The 20,628-nt window shown below is 36.3% G+C and overlaps 1 protein-coding gene across 1 annotated transcript in view; it reads left to right on the top strand.

Annotated features, from left to right (window-relative positions):
• Window positions 1–20,628, top strand: part of EYS (eyes shut homolog (Drosophila)) — a 1,343,277-nt gene that overhangs the window by 658,236 nt on the left and 664,413 nt on the right. The window contains 2 exon segments of the mRNA XM_021084496.1: window positions 4,360–4,552; window positions 5,929–7,677. Of these exon segments, the coding sequence (XP_020940155.1) occupies window positions 4,360–4,552; window positions 5,929–7,677 (1,942 nt within the window).

Raw genomic sequence — 20,628 nt, 5'->3', positions numbered from 1 at the left:
TAAGCCAATTATTAATAATTAGTATTAATTAAATAATTCAGGAGTTCCCATCGTGATGCAATGGAAACTAATCCAACTAGGAACCATAAGATTGCAGGTTCGATCCCTGACCTTGCCCAGTGGATTAAGGATCCGGCATTGCCGTGAGTTGTGGTGTAGGTTGCAGATTCGGCTCGGATCTGGCATTGCTGTGGCTATGGCATAGGCTGGCAGCTACAGCTCCAATTAGACCCATAGTCTGGGAACCTCCATATGCCACTGGTGTGGCCCTAGAAAGACAAAAAGACAAAAAAAAATTAAAATTCTTTTACTAAAATATGAACTGCATGATGGGAGGACCTTTGCTTATTTTGTTGACTAGTTCATTCCCAAAACTTACAAAAGTCACTGACACTTAGAAATTTACCAATAAATATTTGTTGAGCAAAGACATAAAGGACTACACAATGTCAATTAAAAAGTAGATGATGATATTCTCATAAAGCTTTGACTCAAAAGGTCCTATTTGCATTGTTTTCCTTAAAAAAGATTCAAAAAGAAAAACATTTTTTAAATTCATGAAATTTTGTAGAAATGACCATGGATTATCATCATCTTGGCATATTAAGTTTCAGTAAATATCAGTGAATAAAACATTATAGAACAGTAGGCACTCAATACCTTTTTTTTTGTCTTTTTAGGGCCGTGCCCATGGCATATAGAGGTTCCCAGGCTAGGGGTCCAATTGGAGCTGTAGCCACTGGCCTATACCACAGCTACAGCAATGCCAGATCTGAGCCATGTCTGCAACCTACACCACAGCTCACCGCAACGCTGGATCCTTAACCCTGGAGCAAGGCCAGGGATCAAACCTGCATCCTCATGGATGCTAGTCAGATTCATTTCTGCAGAGCCATGATGGGAACTCCTCAATACATGTTTGATAAAAGAATGAATGAATGAATGAAGATGTATTGGCCAAACAAGTTACTATGGTAACCACAAAGTTAAGAAAGAAATATACAGTAAAGGTCTAATGAAAAAGAAGTGTTCAATCATCCATGAGGTGCTTTATTTATTTTTATTGTAGCTAACAAAGAATACTATTAGAAAGACCAGATGAGGTAAAGATTGATATATTAGTAAGAAAAATGCTAGCTGCTATAACAATAATCTCCAAACTTTTACTATATTAATATAATATAAATTTATTTTTCATTCACAATAAGTCCAAGTGAATGTTTCTGATTTTAGATCACCACCTTCAAGTAGAGATGTAGGAATTTGGACTGCTTATTTTTTGTGTCTCTCCATCTTTAGCATGAGTTTTCAGAGGTCCACACTCAGGAGAAGAGGCTAGAGGTTCACACATAGTATATTCACACATCCTTGCTTACAGGTAAATCACAGGATCACAGGTAAACACAAGAGTGAGTGAGACACATAATCCAAGAGGAAGGGGGAGACACTTCATCCAAGAGGAGGAGGAAATAGACTTAATGAATATGTGGTAAACTTTCCCATACAATTTGGAGGTTTTTTTTTTTTTTTTTGGCCACACCTGCAGGATATGGGATTTCCCAGGCCAGGGATCAAATCTAAGCTGTGACCTGTGCCACAGCTGCTGCAAAGCTGGATCCTTAACCCACTGTGCCATAGTGAAAACTCTGGAATTTAACTAAGGAAAATATGAAAGTTTCTCTAGGATAAATTGTGTCAGTATATACATGTGTGTGTGTGTGTGTGTGTGTGTGTGTGTGTGTGTGTGTGTGTGTGTGTGTGTGTGTAGGCCATGGGAGAAAGTTCAAACAATTAAAATCTATTTTGAAGAACATTTAATAATTTAAAAAATATGATTTAAGTTGCTAGTACTTGGAAATATAGAGTTCCTGTTGTGGCTCAGTGGTTAACGAATCCAAGTAGGAACCATGAGGTTGCGGGTTCATCCCTGGCCTCGCTCAGTGGGTTAAGGATCCAGTGTTGCCGTGAGCTGTGGTATCAGTCGCAGACGTGGATTGGCTCCCACCCACGTTGCTATGGCTCTGGCGAAAGCCGGCAACTACAGCTCTGATTAGACCCCTAGTCTGGGAACCTCCATATGCCACAGTGTGGCCCTAGAAAAGACAAAAAAAAAAGAAAGAAAGAAAGAAAAAAAAGGAAATATAACAAGTTATTTTCTATTAAGCACAAAACTGGGAAAATAAATTCAGCTTTGAGATTTAAACTCTAAAAAATAGCACACGATCAATGTGTACCTTGAAGGTCCATATTATTAGAGAACATATAAGCATCATAGAAATGTTGGCTACACCATTGTAGAGTTGTCTAATAGGTAGTTAACTTGATTCAGTGATATATCGGTAAATATCAAGTATTAAGGATCATTCTTATGGCAATATCTTTGTCTGAAGTTGTTAAACTTCAAAACTCTAGTGCTATGTGTTCTAATCTAAAGCACATCAAGGAAACCTGTGATTCATGTGTAGTTCTGCTGACAGGGAAAGAACTTGTTGATCACAAGGCCTTTGAGGATCCCTTAATCCTGTGGTGGTGATTTCACAACATAGTTAATTATGGCTTCTGACTGTGATTCAGGATGAGAATGCTGACCATGATCATGCACATATTTATGGGCTGTGTAACAGCTACATTTTCTCTGTAAGCTGTATGTTGGCATTCTGGTTTCTGTCCTATTTTTGTGCGCATTTTCCTTAATCTATAAAATCTTTCTAGGCCTTGGAGCTTACCCTGGAGGGAGAAAAAGACAATCTCTAGGTACTGAAAGTGTGGAATCATCATATATATTTTTTTCTTGTTGTTTCTTTGATTGCTTCTAGCTTCACCTTTTATTTATATTTTCTATATGTTAGATTTTCAAGGTAGTTATATAATATTAAGAATCCCTTCACTTATATAAATAATGTATGAATTGACAGTGAATACAGAAAGTTCTGCTGATGTTCTCTAGGATTTTTATAGTATCCAGTCTTACATTTAGGTCTTTAAACATTTTGAGTTAATTTTTGTATATGTTGTTAATGTTTTAATTTCATTCTTTTATATGAAACTGTCCAGTTTTTCTCCATTATATATTCTTGCTGTATTTGTTGTAGATTAACTGACCACAGATGTGTGGGTTTATTTCTAGGCTCTCTATCCTGTTCCACTAATCTATATTTGTTTGGTTGTTTTGTTTGTTTTGTTTCTGCTAATACCACACTATTTTGATGACTGTAGCCTTGAAGTATATTTTGGAGTCAGGCATCCTGTTTCCTTAAACTCCATTTTTCTTTCTCAAGGTTGCCTTTGTTATTCAGGGTCTTTTGCATTCCCATATAAATTTTAAAATGTTTTGACCTAGTTCTATGAAAAATGCCATTGATAATTTGATAGGGAACACACTGAATCTGTAGATTGCCTTGGGTAGTGTGCTCATTTTAACGGTATTGATTCTTCTAATCCAAGAACATGGTGCATGGAATATATAAATGTGAAAAAATAAAAATGGGGTAACTAAGAGCAAAATTTACATTTTGTGAAATTAGATACAATCTTATACAAATAATAGGAGAGGCAAAACAGGGATACCTATGAATGTCATTTTTTTATTTTATTTTATTGGCGTATAGTTGACTTACAAACTTGTATTAGTCCTATGAATGTCTATAGCATTAGAAAATAGGCATCTATTATTATTTTAAAACAGTACTTGAATTGCATTTCCTTAAAATTAAAGGTACTTCAAATAGTATAACTAATTTTTAACTTTACATTTAAAGAAGTATCACTAATTCATTTTCACTTATTTATGCATGCATCACAGTTCTCTTTCCTATGATCTAAAAACATGATTTATTTATATGGAAATTATTTTATAAGTTTATGGTAGAAATAGGCCATGCAGTCAAACTAAAGTATAAGAGGAACATTGCTTTGTAAGCCAAATATGAATTAAAATGATTCAAGTTATCTGTTGTGGATAATGTGTTTTATTTTGTTTCCATCTAAATATGACCTTTAGAGCAGCAAAGTTTAAAAATTGCAATGGAGCTTTTATATTCATACTGACTGCCTCACAGTACAGATTCTTCATTGGAAAATAATATCCTCAAAGCAAATTTAAAGTAGTATTTTGATATAAAATTTAAGGAAGCAAGAATAAATTTAGGTATTGGGTTCAACATATCTAAAAATTTGAAAAATTGAATTAATTTGAAATATAGGTAAAATTTACTGTGGAGATTCCATTTTCAAATACAATAAGATGATAATTAGCCTAACTAATATGACTATGAAGATCCAAAAGGACCTCAAAACTAACTTAAAAATTCTCAGGGACAAAGACACTGTGAACTTAACCGTGGCAATTGTCCTTTGCAGAACTTTTCCATTGGGCTTCTTTGTGGTAATGAAATTGGGAGAATCACCTGTTTACCTCCTGTCTCTACAAGAACAGAGGCCAATTCCACAAAAACATACACAGTGCTCACTTCTGGGATTTCAGTCAGTACCTTCCTATTTGCAAAGGCTACTCCACTATGGACCATAATGAACACTTCTCCAGTTTATCAAGGTAAATGGATGAGAGAGAGTGATATCTGAAGCTTGAATTTGAAAAAGTTATGTATTGAAACATAATTTCTGACTTATTTTAATATTTTTCTAAGACATGTGATTATTCGGGGGGATAAAATTGTCTTAGAATTCTTGTTGACTATGTGTAGTATATTTTTTTAATTGTTATTTCTCCAATACAACTTTTTTTCCTACTGTGTAGTGTTTTAAGTTTTAAAAATGTTTATGTCAAGGAGTTCCTGCCATGGCACTGTGGGTTAAGAACCCAACTGCAACAGCTCAGGTTGCTGCAGAGATATGGGTTTGATCCCTGGCCTGAAGTGTAGGTTGCAGCTGTGGCTCAGATTCAATCCCTGGGAACTTCCATACGTTGTGCATGCAGCCTTAAAAAAATTTTTTAAAGAAAAATTTGTGTCCTTTGCTAACAAATACTCTTTCTAAAATAGTGCACAAAATGTCCATTAAGTCTTTATTCTGATATGTAAATTTTGCTGGATAATTGGACCCCAATCCCACCTTATTTTCTTTTAACTATCAGTAAAATTTATTTAACAGGCCTTTTACTGCTTGCCTCATTATGCCTTTATTGAATATCCTTTGAATCATTATATGTGAATTTATATTCCTATAAATTTATCAGAAAAACACTCGGATTTTTTTAAAATCTATTTTTTTTTCTATTGTGAAGTACTTTGATAGCTTGACTGTGTTGACATGTCTTATTTAATTTACTAAATTGAATGATGCCATATTATAGATAGTATATTGTATATTAAATTCCAAATTCTTTTTTGTAACTCAAGATAATCACAGTGAGAATTATAGCCCTTAACAAAGTATGCCTTGTTAAAAACTATTTTCAAACCTATTGGATATTATAAAGTTAGACTAGACTATATTCTATATGTATAATTTCTGTTCTTTTAAAGAATTAAGTTGAAATATAATGGTATCTAATATAAAGAATAGTTTACTAATATTTTTGATATTTTTAATATTTCTAACTCATTAGGTCAAATATTTGATTTTTTTCTATGACAAGGGATTGTAAATGTTCAACTTTTTTATTTCAAAGGCACAGTTAGTTTGAAACACATATGTTGATTCTGAAGAATCCCATTTGTTCTGAATTTGGCCACCCCAGGGAGTGTGAATAATAGGACTCTGTTTATGTAGCTTGTGAATTCACTAAACTTTCTCATACACTTTCATTAGAACTATGATTTGCATTGTCATATTTGCCTGCATATAATAGGAGTGAGGTGGCAGTGCAATTTACAGAAGATTCAGCCCGGGGATTAATTCACTTTTCTTTCTTCCTTTCTTCCTTCCTTTCTTTCCTTCCTTTTCCTTCTTGCCTTTTCCTCTCTAAAGGTCCAAAACAGACAGACAATTTCAAGCATGAAGTTCTCCCAACCACTGGTTTGACAGCATTAAATATTGGCACATTCTTTGAAAGCTATTTACTCAGAGAACTGATTTCCACTGGAGAGCTTTCAGCACAACACAGTCTTTCTTCTTCCACAGATGTTTCCTCTTCTCAATTTCTGAATTTTGGTGTTCATGACCCAGCACAAATTGTTGGGGGCAAAACATCTATAGTGCATATGCCCTTCCAAACTTCAGCAGATACACCAGGACTCTTTTCCTCTGATAAGGGAGAGAGCACCCCATTTATCATCTCTTCCTTAACGACAAATTTTATTTTTCCTACACAATCTTTATTATCTGAGAGTTCCCAGGCTATTGCCTCGTCTGCTCCCACAATGAGTTTGGTAATTAGTGGCATTCCAGGGGTTGGTATTGAGTTAAACAGACACTCATTACTCTCCCGTGGATTCCTTCTCTCAACCACTTCCACAAGTGCACCTCCAGTCATCTCTTGTGGGGCTCAAGAGGATATTGAAGCATTTTCAGCTGTTTCCTTAATTTTAAGAAGAGAGTTCCAGAGACCGCTGAGTGCCTCAACATCTCCCATATCTCCTACTAAGATAATTATATCCAAACAGGTAGCCGTCTTAAACTCATCAACTCTGCATCGATTCACTACCCAAGCCTCCATTCCCAGTGAATATCAGCTTAATACTGAAGCATCTAGCAACCAGAGACTCACAAACATCAAACCACAGGCTGCTGATTTTTTAAGTGAATTAAGTCAAACATGTGCAACGTGTTCTATGACTGAAATAAAATCCTCTCATGAATTCTCAGATGAAGTTTCGCATAGCAAACAGCCCCAGTTTTATGACACATTCTCGATGTACTCGGCAATATTAGCCAGCTGGTATGCACTAATGGGAATGCAAACTACCACTGCTGGGCATTCCTTTCCTTCCTCTGAGGAAATCATGCCATCAGTGGCAATCACAGAACCATCATCTTTATTTCCATCTAAAAAGAGTACAAAAAGAAGAATTTTAGTATCATCTGTAGAAGAATATATCACCCAATCAAGTAATTTGGATGCTAATTTATGTTTGAATAAGATGTGTTTATCCATTGTCCCTTCACAAACTGTCTCTTTAGACCTGACGAATTCTGATCTGACTTCAAAACTGACTAAGGGTGACCCTTTAGGATCAGAAAACATTTTAAAGCTATTGAAAATAGGACATTATGGCATAACTATGGATCCCACTGAGATGCTGAATCAAAACAAGTTATTGGGCGTGCAAGAACATGAAGGGTCTCAGACCCCGTCCAAACTTCATGCAAGGGATGGTTCTCTAGATTTTGAATTAAACTTACGAAGTCATCCAGAAACTATGCATTCAAGTGACCTCAAAAGCAACCTCCCACCAAGCATAGATTCCACATCTGATTTTTCAGAAGTAAGCTCTCACATCACATTTTCTGCAGTTTCAGCATCTCAGTCATTTCCAATACAGACCTCTGTCCCCATGTCTGTACTTACACCAGATTGGACATATACAGATTATCTGAATTTAACATCTTATTTAAAAGAAAATACCAGAACTTCTTCAGAATGGTCCAAATGGGAGCTTCAGCCTAGTGGACATGGTCAAGAATCTCCTGCAGCAAGCCAGAGGATTTCCATCACTAGATCTCTCAGTTTGTCTTCACTGGAGCCCATTCCAGCATCTCCTTGGCTGAAAATTTCTGGTAGGTAAGAGTCTACATTTTAGTTCTGTAAACTTTTAGAAATGAGTTTCTTTTCTACAGAGAAGAAAGAGCCTATCATGGTCACCAGGTGCTCTAAACAGCTTCTTTGTAATCATGGCAACAGCCAGTTGAACGCAGATGGCACCTGCTGCTGTACCTGACATAGATGGTTATTCTTCACACACTGCCACAGAGGCTCCCAGATCAATGCAGGGGTATGTTGGAGGTGGCTATACTGCTGGCAAGCAATCAGAAACTAAGCTAGTTCAATTCGTTACAATGGATTTTTCAAAGTTTAGAAATAACTCTTATTATTCTCATTTCTTGAAATAGCTTCTTTGTCAGATTGAGCACAATATAGCATATACTTTCTAACATTTTCTTCAGTGCTGGTATTTTTTAAAAACTGGAAAAATGAAAAAAATCAAGGAAATTTATTGGGCTTTCTGTCCTACATGGTATGGTTTGTCATTGTTTTCATTCAAAGCTCTGATGGTTCCATTGTATGCATAACTCAGAATATACATTAAATGTATGTGCTTTACTCAACAAAAACACCATATAGCAATTGAAGGAAGATACTGTTTCATATGTGAATTTGAACTCAGATTCTTGAAATACTGAATGAAAAGCCAATTTTCTTAGATAACTGTTCTTAGTTTAAAGCACGTTAGAAAATACTAATCTCATTTACCATTGTGAATTACTATCAAGTTGGAAAGCATTAGAAAAAAAGTTTAAAAAATTATATTTAACAGAAAGAAAGGAATGGATTGTTTTCATATTTAAAAGAAGGTCTATCTTGTGGAATTTCCAATATAATTGTGGTAGTGAAGTTAATTTTCCTTCAACAAGAAATTCTTTTTTTTTTTTTGCATATATATGTGTGGGTGGGTGTGTGTATGCTTCAGAAGAAATACCTATTATATCAATATTATAAAGTTTTTTGGTATATAACTTACAGCTGGTGACTCAGTAATATAAAAGACCAAATCACTACATTTGGGATGTCCAATGTGAAATGATTTTCTTTCTAATAGTAGTTTCTAAAAATAACATTTTTTAATTACCAATTTAAATGTAGCCGTCTTCTTGTACTTTTACAAGATGGTAGCTGGTTGTACAGCTTATGACTTATCAACAATGCCTAGCACATCACTTCTCACTTAGAAGCTTCTTAGTAAATGTAGCTGAGTTATACCTTCTCCTCTCCTACAATAACCTCACAGCCACCCCTTGGAAACAATACAGACGCAAGATCTTCATTTCCAGGAAACTGCATCCCATCCTTGCCCTTTATGAGCAAATTCTTGTCATCTTCCATTTTTGTCATCCCTCACTCCAACTGCAAGCATTCTTTGATGATTTTTATCTCCTGCAATTTTCCTAGCCTCTTGTTAATTTCTCTTGCCTCCCTAATCGCTTTAGACGAGATAATCATTTCCAAGGCATGCCGGCATTTTCCAATATGTTCATTCATTGCATTGGTTAGGGTCAAATCAGGGAAGTATTTGGGGAGAATGTAATAAAAAGACTATTTACAAATATATGGTTATAGTTAAGGAAACAATCAGGTAGTTTGTCTGCAAGGGACTAGAAACAGCAGAATGGCATTACTGCCTCTAGCCCTGAAGGGACAAAGGAAAGAGCAGTTACCAGGGATGGGAAACCATAGAGGAGAGCTACCAAGTTACAGACACTGTGGTCTTTAGGAGGAAATCCAAGGCAAACCCAGCAAGAGAAGCCCGTGAGATGTGCACACAAGCTTGCTCTCTTCTTTTTTCTTGTCTCCTGTGGTGTCCTTGTTGGCCACACCCGTTCAGGATCTGGAAATGATCTTTGAAACCACATCTGGTTTAATATTTTAATGTAAAGAAAAGGTGGGGTGGGCCATAGTAGAATCAGCCTGCGGTGCTAAAATCTTGAGTAATTTCCATGATACTCCTAAAGTATGGAATGAGTGTGCAGCTGAAATGGGGGAACATTTCCATGAATGGTTCTGAAGTGAACCCTTGGGCACTGCTATTTCCTCCTTTATGCTGCTTCCAGCAAGAAAGTGTGAAATATGGAGACCCTATAATTTGGGGCTCCCTTGCTCTGGTGGGTTCCTCACACTGCACTGAGTTGCCTAGAAAAAAAAAAAAAAAGATACTTCAAGCACCTTCCTGTGTTGGGCAAGTGAGCATTACAACGTATCTTCTACCAATGTATCTCTAGGCTTTTCTGTGACTTTTGGCGTGTATTATGGTTGGTTCCGCAGAATAGTGACAACCTTATGATACTGAATAGGAATTGTTGTGCTCACCTATTCTCTAAATCAAACACCTTTTGTAGTTTGGTTTAACTTAGGAAGCAGATGTAGTTTCAGAGAGAAATTTTCTAGCACTTCATATTATTTTCCTATGGTAATATGTCTTATTTTTTTCTACCAGTTGTTTGGGAAAGACATGAGAGAGCAACCAGAGCTTCTGGACTGAAATACTCTCTAATAGCAGTGAGGAGCAAAAATAGCGCTAAAGTAGACGTTTCCATGAGCTCCATTTATTCCATTCATAAGCATAATGTTTTAAGTTTAAAAAAATCCAGTACAATATTAATACATTTCTAGAAAATTGCAAAGAGATATTTTCTCCAGGAATAAAATGATGAGTCAAAGTAAGATATTTAGCAATGTAACTTACTGCATCATTAGGTATAAGGACCTTGACACTCGAGTTATAGTTTACCCAGATTGTTTATTTTTTTCTCCCTTATTATCTCTTCTAAGGAATTTACCTTATCTTCAAATCTTGGTATATGTTATTAATAACAAGAATAACAAAATATAAATAGCTCACAATAATATTTAATCCTATTCTTAAAGTTGAAACAGAAGAGGTAGTTCTGTTAAACTTGTTAAGTCAAAATGCCTATATGCACATATACACCTATTTCTTCCTATACTATTTAGAAAATCCAGTGGGAAGATGCATTTTTTAATAAACCAAAAATACAAACTACTGCTGCTTAATACTATACATAACAAAGTTTAAAAAGTGAAATGTGTTGAATATCTAAAAACTAGACTAGTGGAGATAACTGTACCTTTATTTAAGGGTTCAGAAGTGTGATCCCTTAGTACTACATTATACTGCATTTGAAATTATAAAGCAATTTCAAACAAGTTCAAATGGGATAATAGTTAGACCTTGATGAAGTCATTTTAAAGTGGAAGACAGTAGTAAAAGGATGTTGAAAAGGAATGGCAAAAAGATAATTTCTTTATAATGTATTAAGATAAATTATAATAAACTATTATGTTATGACAAGGCTGCAGATAAAAAGAAGTAGAATAAAAGTCCAAATATAACTATTAAGTATAAAATTTCATTAAAAGAAGGGATTCTAATCAAAGATTTTAATACTTACTAAATTGTGTTGATGCTTTTTTTGTTTTGAAAACTCTTCCTCTATATCATACACTGGAAACAATTCTAGGAGTACTAACTAGATTAAATTACAAAATATAACATTACTCTTTCAAATCAAAGTGAAATAGCTGGCCGCTCAAATCATAAAACAACTTGCTATACATAGATAATAAAAATATATTTCAAAATCATTGGAAGCAGTTGAAGATAGAAAATTTAAAATGAGAAACAAACTTATCTGTTTGCCAATTTTTTTTTTAATGTCATCACTCTGAATTGGTGAAGATTCCACACTGTTTGAGGGGAAAGTGAATGAACACCATCTTTTCAGAGGATTACTTGCCATCAACAATGTTTTAAGTTTTAAAATATCAATTTCAGTTTTAGGAAATTATTACTGATATTCTCAAATTATATTGTTAAAATGTTATTAAAACAGTAAATATTTGGAAATAACCATGTCCTAAAGTGGTGGTAGTATTAAATAATATTGCCATGCAGTGATGAATTCAGAAGTAAAATTCCAACATTTTCTTTCCTGTGCATCTCCCAGCATCTTCCACAAATGAATGTCCTGTGCTTTCTATGTAAAGCTAGTTTGCAGTATTCAAGAGCATTCATTATTTGCATTTTATTCCCACTGGACACTAAGATGAATTGCATTATTAATACCATATAAACACTATAGTAAAGTGAAGACAAGGTTGTTTTTTTCATGCATGTTATAATTCTTTGCTTTCAAAACGTTTTTTCTTCTTATTTGTCGAATATCCATCTCAGTAGCACGTGACCTTGAGAAAATTAATGGCATTGGCCAGGGATTGGCAAAGTACAGCCCGCAGGTCAAACCTGGCTGGACCCACTACCCATTTTTATAAGTTTTGCTGGAACATAGCTTCATTCATTTCTTTACATATTTTCTGTGGCTGATTTTGTAGTATGACAGCTGTTGGCTTCCAAAGAGGTGTCAGAATATGCATCTTCCAAGACATGTAATGAAAGAAGTTGGGTTAGTTTGTTTCAGTGTTCAGTTAGCTCTTGCTAAGAACAAAATGCACATACTAGCTATGAGATATGGAGTGTATAATTTTGATGATGTCACTAAAGAGTTAAATTCTCTTATACTTAACATTTAAAACCAGCATTGCACAATATAAATCTCAATAATCAAAGTTCACTAATAATTGGAAATTTAACATTTTCGTGAAATGACATTAATAATGACATTAAACAGCAAGTAAAAGATACAGTGAAAAGTTGGGGCAGGAGTTCCCGTCATGGCTCAGTGGAATTGAACCATGAGGTTGCTGATTCTATCCCTGGCCTCGCTCAGTGGGTTAAGGATCTGGTGTTTCTGTGAGCTGTGATGTAAGTGGAAGATGCAGCTCAGATCTGGCATTACTGTGGCTCTGGTATAGGCTGGCAGTTACAGCTCCAATTGGACCCCCTAGCCTGGGAACCTCCATATGCCATGGGTGCAGCCCTAAAAAGCCAAAAAAAAAAAAAAAAAAAAAGGAAAAATTGGAGCCAAGACCACGGAAGAAAAGAAGTAGTATCTCGTGGGTTTTTTTGGTGGTAAGGCACAATACCAGATCCTTAACTCACTGCCCTGGGCTGGGGATCAAACCCACACCTCAGCAGCAAGCAGAGCCGCTACAGTGAGATCCTTAATCGTTGTGCCACAGCAACTTCTATATTTTAGCACCTTTAATGGAACATTTTTTCTGGGTTTTTTTTTTTTTTTTTTTTTTTTGAACAAAGGACCCTACATTTTCATTTTGCACTGGGTTCTGCAAGTGACATATCCAGCTCCACCTGTGCTGCCACTGTTCTGGAAATTTCTTCCTTCCTCCACCAGGCCAGTTTCATATGTTTTCCTGGTTCAAATACTCCAGGGTGTGTTTTTAGATGTTTTCCCTCTGTTCTTCTTTTCACATACCCTTTACGCTTCATTTCTCAATTCTCATTCCCTTCTTTAAAATTTGTCTTGGGAGGTATAGCACCTACATTTATGGCTTCAAATATCTGCAGAGATATAAACTCTCTCCTGTCTTGAGACTCACATTTTTTAACCTATCCATCCCTCAAACAGTTGAGATAAAATCTTTATCTTTCCAACAACACCACAACCTCCATCTTTCTCCCTATCTGTGCTTTTTTCTCCCTTGATTCATACTTCAGACATGAAATTTATATCCATCGAGATTTCCAAACTTCAGGGTAAACTTTAGTTCATTGAAAGTATTATGGATTCTATCTACAGAGTTCTCTCCAGAGGCCTCACAGCTCAGCTCATTACTATCACTCCACTTTAAACTCTTATCATCTCTTTTAGACAACTGCAGTTCTCTCTAAAATAAGCTACTTATTTCTAGGCTTAATTCTCCCAGGTCCCTCTGCCATGTTACTTTCACAGTCATTCCTATGTTATTTTTTTTATACCTCTGTTTTAAAAGCTGCAGTGGATCTTCATTTCCTATAGGAAAAAATTTGACATCCTAAGCATTCTAGATATAATATTTGACCTTGATTTTAACATCCGAAGTCATTGTCTATCAGCCATCTGCAACCTACTTATGGCTAACCTTTCTCAATCCCACCATACATTTTCACAGCTCTGCCCTTAAGGGTTCATAGTCTTACCTCATGACTGCCCCTTGTTGCCCAGTTTGTGAGAATACCTATCCTGAAAGTCGATTCCAACATGGCTTCCTATTGGAGGACACTTGTAAAAACACTAGAAATTTATGATTTGCCCTTTATTTTTACTACCACAGAACATTATATATGACTCAATGCCACCTTGACTTTGGCCATTTGTTGTTTTGTTACTGCCAACAACAGCATTTGTACTTTTGCAGGACAAGCCTCAAAGATTACTAGACATAGTACCTTAGCCAAAATTTCACCATAATTGTGGAGACCCCAGGAAAGACTGTAAAACATGTATATTTTTTTAATTGAAGCATAGTTGATTTACAATGGTTGTGTTAGTTTCCAGTATACAGCAAAGTGGTTCAGTTATACACATATATATGTATCCTTTATATATTATTTTCCATTATGGTTTATCATAGGATATTGAATAGAATTCCCTGTGCTATAAAGTAAGTCCTTGTTGCTTATCCATTTTTATATATTATATTAGCATCTGCTAATCCCACACTCCCAATCCTTCCCTCTCCCACTGCCTTCCACATTTGCAGCCACAAGTCTGTTCTCTCTCTATTCTGTGAGTCTGTTACTGGTAAAATGTCTATCTTAAAGCTGGTAGCAAAGATTGTCATCAACTTAGTAAAAGTTAAGGAGGCTTAACTGTGAAGGTTGTTATGATCAGAGCAACTAGAGCTTTGGATGTGCCAAAGCTGGAAGATTGGGAAAATATCCCAAGCATGGCTAAAGAATCTTATCTGCTGTAGAAGAAGCTGGATAGCTCTATATACAGTAATCTCAAGGAGTTATGAACTTCTCTGGGTCAGGATGCCTTTGGGTCTGCAAGACTTGACTTTCAGAGACCCTAGGCAGCTGATGAGACAGGTAAAGATGGGGAGGTCAGAGTTTGTTTATGAGCTCAATTACAAATGTTTAGGAGGCACTATTCATATAGGAAATAGCTATCTGTTTTTGAGTAAGGGTTCAGTACAGCTGGAGCGTGAGGCAGAAGGTCAGCTCTCCAGTTAGAATATGAGTGAGAACAGGTACTTTATGTTCCAAGCAGAGGACATTAAAATTCCAGTTCTGTGATCTGGGCCAGTGTTACAAAAGGCTTGCAGAGGATAGTTGCAGGGAGGAAATGATTCAGCCAAGAAACAACACAGATACTTAGTGGGCATCTCTAGGTATTGTGGGAATGAAGATAAAACTCCTGGTTTCAAGGGCAATTTTAATAACAGTAGCTATAATTTATTCAGTAGCTGCTTAGTAACTGACAGCAGTTCCTTCACAAATTTACAGATGAGAACCAAGGGGAGACTGCCCTGGATAAGGTCCATCAGCTAGTAAGTATTCCATGGGCATTGGAATTGGAGTTGGCAAGACCCAGATGGGATGAATTGTAAGGACAAGATATTGTTCAGTGAAGGGATTGAGGCACTTCTTAGGCTTCATGTCTTGGTTGGCTCCCACTCTCAGGTAGATCTTGGTGGGAGCCATCTGGGGAATGGCATCCCTTCTCCATGGAGGCTGGAAAAGATGGGGAAAGTAGGGGAGTGAGGTTCAAAACTAGGGTAAAGACCAGAAGCTAACAGATTTCTGCCCATGGGTGGGGCCAGCATACCTAGTTCTTTTGTCAAAACCTTTCACAAAAGAGAGAAAAAACAGCCAGTGGGCTGGATATCATGGTGGCTTCTCCACCCCTGATGGAGAGCATCTTGGACATCGTATCTCATTTCTTGTCTCTCCACAGATGTATTTTTCCTCAATTCTATTTACTTTTGTTAGTCACTGCTACACAGAAAATTAATAAAAAATGCATTTCTGTTGCATCCCAGATCTATTTATATGTGAAGCACATGGTGCAGTATGGCAAATTGTCACTATTATGAACATCAGTCAGCAGAATTTTTAGATGCTATGTAGTGTCAGTTATGAAGACATTATTTAAACCCCTAGACAATGTTTTCTTCTAAGTACAACAGAGATTAGCATGACAGATGTTCTTCCTGAATAACTATGTATCACTTACAACACATCTTAGTGAAGATGTCCTGGTCTGTATCTGTGTGCTATATACACTTATAAACAGAACAGATATCTCCTGTCCTCCTAGAGCTTAAATTTCAGTGGAGAGAGAGAGAGACAGTAAACAAGCCTGTATTTCCCTCTAACATGCTGTATATGATGAAATATATATAAAGTATAGTTCTAATGAAGATTTATGCATATAAATATACATAATCATATGTAGATTGTTATGACATAAATTTTAATATAATTTTATATATTATCGATATAATTTTATATATATATATAAATATATGTGATGTGATAACTTGTATGAATAAAAAAGTAGAATAGGTTGGTAGGCAGTGTCACATGATCCGGGTTGATGGATGAGAGAAAATGGATCAAGATTGATCTCATTGAGGAAGCTAACTTGAAGGAGACAAGGACTGTGTAGACATACAGAGGAAAAAATATCCCACAAAGTGCAAGTATCTAATGCTGTTTGTTTGGCATTTTCTAAGAACATAAAGACAGCCATGAGGTGGAGCAAGTAAGCAAGTAAGCAAGAGGATAAAGTCAGGTAGATAGTAGGGGAGAGGAAACAAAGTCGGATTCCAAAAACTTTAAGTCATTTTAAGGGCTTGTCTTATATTCTGAGTGAAGCAGAAAATTACACTATGGAATTTGGCAGGAAGGTGACAGAATCTGAGTGATTGCTGTGGCCATACTGCTGAGAATTTAAGCAGGGGACCAGTTAGAAGGCTAACGCCGTAGCCCAGAAGAGAGATAAGTTGGCTCAGTCCAGATGTCAGTAATGAAGCCTTGAGAAATGGTCAAATTAGGCTGTATTTTGAAAGTTAAGCCAATAGGATTTGCTGATTATTTGTGGATTATTCTTATTTATTTTGGAAATCAATTTTATTAAGCAGAGAGTAATATCTTAAGCCATACTCTGAAGACAAAAAAGGGAAAATTAGGCAAACCAATTTTTCCAGAAATGCTACAAATAGGTTTATCTGACATTTTATCAGCTATAAAACTGTGTCAAGCAATAGCTCTATTACAATGCAAAAATTCTGATAAGTTTCTAATGCTGTTCCTGATTATGGCCCTGAAGCATAGAAAGATACTCTGACTTCTGCATCTGTCATAAATTAACAAGTCATTTTTTGTTTGTTTTTTTGTTTTTGCTGCACCCCCAGCATATAGTACTTCCCAGGTCAGGCACTGAACCCAAGCCACAGCTGTGATTTATGTCACAGCTACAGCAATGCCAGATCCTTCGCCCACTGCATCAGGCCAGGGATCGAACCTGTGCCTCAGCAGTGACCTGAGCCATCACAGAGACAATGTTGGATCTTTAAGTGACTCTTCCCAAAACAGGAATTCCAACAAATCATGTTTAGCATGAAATATGTTTGATATTCTGTATTTACACTTATTTTGGAAATTTGTTTGTGACTTTGTGTTGAATAGAGGAACGTTCTGTCAATTATAGTATTTAATAATTCAAGCTACCTGACCATGTGGTAGTATATGCATGTGAACGTGTATGTGTCTGTATGTGTATAGACTTGGGTGTGTGCCAGTGTGTTTGTATATGAGTGGAGGGCCATATGGAGTAGACATACCTAAGGATGCAATACAGGCTATTGAGAGAGCAGATGCTAGAAACAGAAAACATGGAAAGGGAAAAAGACAGAAGCCAAGACATGAGATTTGATACTATTGACTCTGAGGTTTTATAAATATGATACAAATGCAAGAATTATGAATATATTTTGATGAACAAGTATTAGTTTCCTAGAGCTTTCATAACAAAGTAGCACAAACTGTGTGGCTTAAAACCACAGAAATGTGTTGTCTCACAGTACTAGACCCCAGAAGTATGAAAACAAGGTGTTGGTAGGGCCACACTCTTCCTCTGAAACCTATAGAGATGACTCCTTCCTTGCTCTTCCTGCTTCTGGTGGGGGCTGTCAGTCCTTAGGGTTCCTTGGCTTGTGGCCACATCACTAATTCCTGCCTTCTGTTGTCACGTGGTATCCCCTGTGTGTCTTACATCTTCCTGCAAGGACATGCTAAAGGCAAAAAGTTGGTTCAGAGTCTTTAGGCATTTTGTAGGCTATTTAACTAGAATTAAAAAAAAAAAAAACTTTTGAGTTGCATAATTTCATTGCCTGGAATATGGCAGAAGCTTGGAAGATGGACAAATCCAAAAATATCCCATTCTATGACTTACTAATTCTTTGGCTTCAGAAAAGTTGCCTTGATTAGCCTCTGTTATTAAATGGGGCTGCCAGTAATTTTGTGGCATCAATTTTAAGGATTCGATGAATAAATATCTATAAGTTGCTGTCACAGTGCCAAATGAATGCTAGCCTCTCCCCAAAGCTCTAGTTATTTTCTTTTTTCTTTTTAGGGTTGCACCATGGCATATGGAAGTTCCCAGGCCAGGTGTTGGATCAGAACTACAGCTGCCTGCCTACACCACAGCCACAGCAATGCCAGATCTGAGCTGCATCTTCAACCTACACTGCAGCTCACAGCAATGCTGGATCCTTAACCCACTGAGAAAGGCCAAGGATCGAGCCCATGTCCTCATGGATACTGGTTGGGTTCATTACCTATGAACCTCCTACACTTCTAGTTTTTAATCCAATGCTATATACTCTTCAATTTCTAGACTACTGCCCCCAATATACTTAATACCTTTTTGGTCCCTAAACTTTGAGTACTTGAAATCTAAGCTTGATGGTTGCCCTGAATTTTATTGATTATACTCTATTTTGATTTGTTCACTTACTGTTGATGAATTTACCCTATTTTGACATTTGATTTCTAGACATAGCCATACTCTTGTATCTCTTGTGGTTCTGAAATCCTGGTTATACTTTGGGAGTTTCTAACCCTTTCCTTAGGTCTCCTTAGTTGCTATCAATACTTTTCATGTATATCATCGTCCTTTCCCTCCTGAGACCTTGATTCCTTATCCTGCATCACACCCTGATGGCTGACAATGTCTAACCCCTACTCTCTACTTTACAGAATCCTTCAAGAGAATAAACATTAATTCCTATATTCCTATCGTATTTCCCTTTCTTCCAGAACTCCCATGATATTTTCTAAAGAGCGATTTTATGCTTAAGAAATAAGACATGAGGAATTCCCATCGTGGCGCAGCAGAAATGAATCTGATGAGGAAACATGAAGTTATGGGTTTGATACCTTGCCTCTTTCAGTGGGTTAAGGATCCAGCGTTTCCGTGAGCTGCGGTCTAGGTCACAGACCCAGCTCAGATTCCACATTGCTGTGGTTGTGGTGTAGGCTGGCAGCTGTAGCTCTGATTAGACCCCTACCTTGGGAACTTCCATATGACTCAGGTGTAGCCCTAAAAGCAAAAAAAAAAAAATAAAAAATTAAAAAAATAAAGAAAGAAGAAATGAATATCCAATTCATATTTGCAAATGGGTAAAATTCTAGGTAGAATTTGAAAAATTCATACGATAGCACAACTCTTTTTATCTAACCATGGACTGTACCTTGCCATTTGATTTTCAGCATATGCTCTTATTTTGAGTGAAAATTCTCAAAGTAGCTTATCATTTTGCTTAGATTTAGGGTAATTTTTATTTCCACTGTTTTGTTTTCTTTCCCTCCTTTTGATACCAGTGCCTCTGTCACTCTTTACTCTGTCTGGTGAGCTTTCTGTAATAGAAGGAAAAATAAAATTGTGTCATCATTTTGATAGCTGAAATTAATAAAGAGTGAAATTTTGGTATTTGTACCTGAAGGTATGTAAGTATCATTGTTTGTATGTGAAAAGGTCTTTTTTAAAAAACCAATATGGCCTGTAATTAAAATAACATGTTTTTCACAACTGTCTAAAAACAATGTATTTATTTTTACTAACCCCGCAGGAATCAATCCCAGTTTTAAACTTAAGGTTTTTTTGTTTTTTGTTTTTTGTTTTTTGGTTTTTTTTTGCTTTTTAGGGCCACACCCATAGCATATGGAGGTTCCCAGGCTCGGGATTAAATCGGAGTTACAGCTGCCAGCCACAGCCACAGCCACAGCCACAGCAATGTGGGATTCAAGCCACATCTGTAGCAACACCGGATCCCCAACTCACTGAGCAAGGCCAGGGATCGAACCTGCATCCTCATGGATATTAGTTGGATTCATTTCTGCTGTGCCATGACTGGAACTCCAAACTTATTTAATTTTTAAAGGCACAAGAGAGAAATAATATCAGTTTTGATTCCACAGACATAAGTGGAAACAGAAACATGCATGTAACGACATGAACTTTTTAATTGATTCCCCATAGAAATTAGCATATTGTTTTCTACAGTGTCCTTACCACCGCATGGGGGTTTAGAATTTGGGTACCAAACTATATAGTCCCAAATCTACCGAGTAATGCTGTGATCTTGGGAATACTTAGCCTTTCTCCCTTTAAAATGGGACTAATAATCATAGTTACTACAAATAGTTCCTGTGAGGATTAAACTAGATAAGGCATATGCTGTGCTTAACTCAGTTTCTGAGGTAGTTATGTCTGGACAAATTGTGTCTACCATTATTCTTAACAATAAAATAAAAAATGTAAAACTGTGCATATGTCCATCCCAAACTCTCAGTACCCCCCTACCACACTAAGGTATATGGAATGATTGGCCAATAGGGACCTGCTGCATAGCATAGGGAACTCTACCTAATATCCTGTGATGGTCTACATGAGAAAAGAAGCTGAAAAAGAAGGGCTGTATATACATGTATAACTGAATCACTTTGTTGTATAGCAGAAATTATCACAACATTGTAACTACACTTCAATAAAACTTTTACAAATCAAAAAAGTGTAAAACAAATT

This window comes from Sus scrofa, chromosome 1 (genome assembly GCF_000003025.6).
Source record: "Sus scrofa isolate TJ Tabasco breed Duroc chromosome 1, Sscrofa11.1, whole genome shotgun sequence".
NCBI lineage: Eukaryota > Metazoa > Chordata > Mammalia > Artiodactyla > Suidae > Sus > Sus scrofa.
This window is presented reverse-complemented; position numbering and strand designations above follow the sequence as displayed.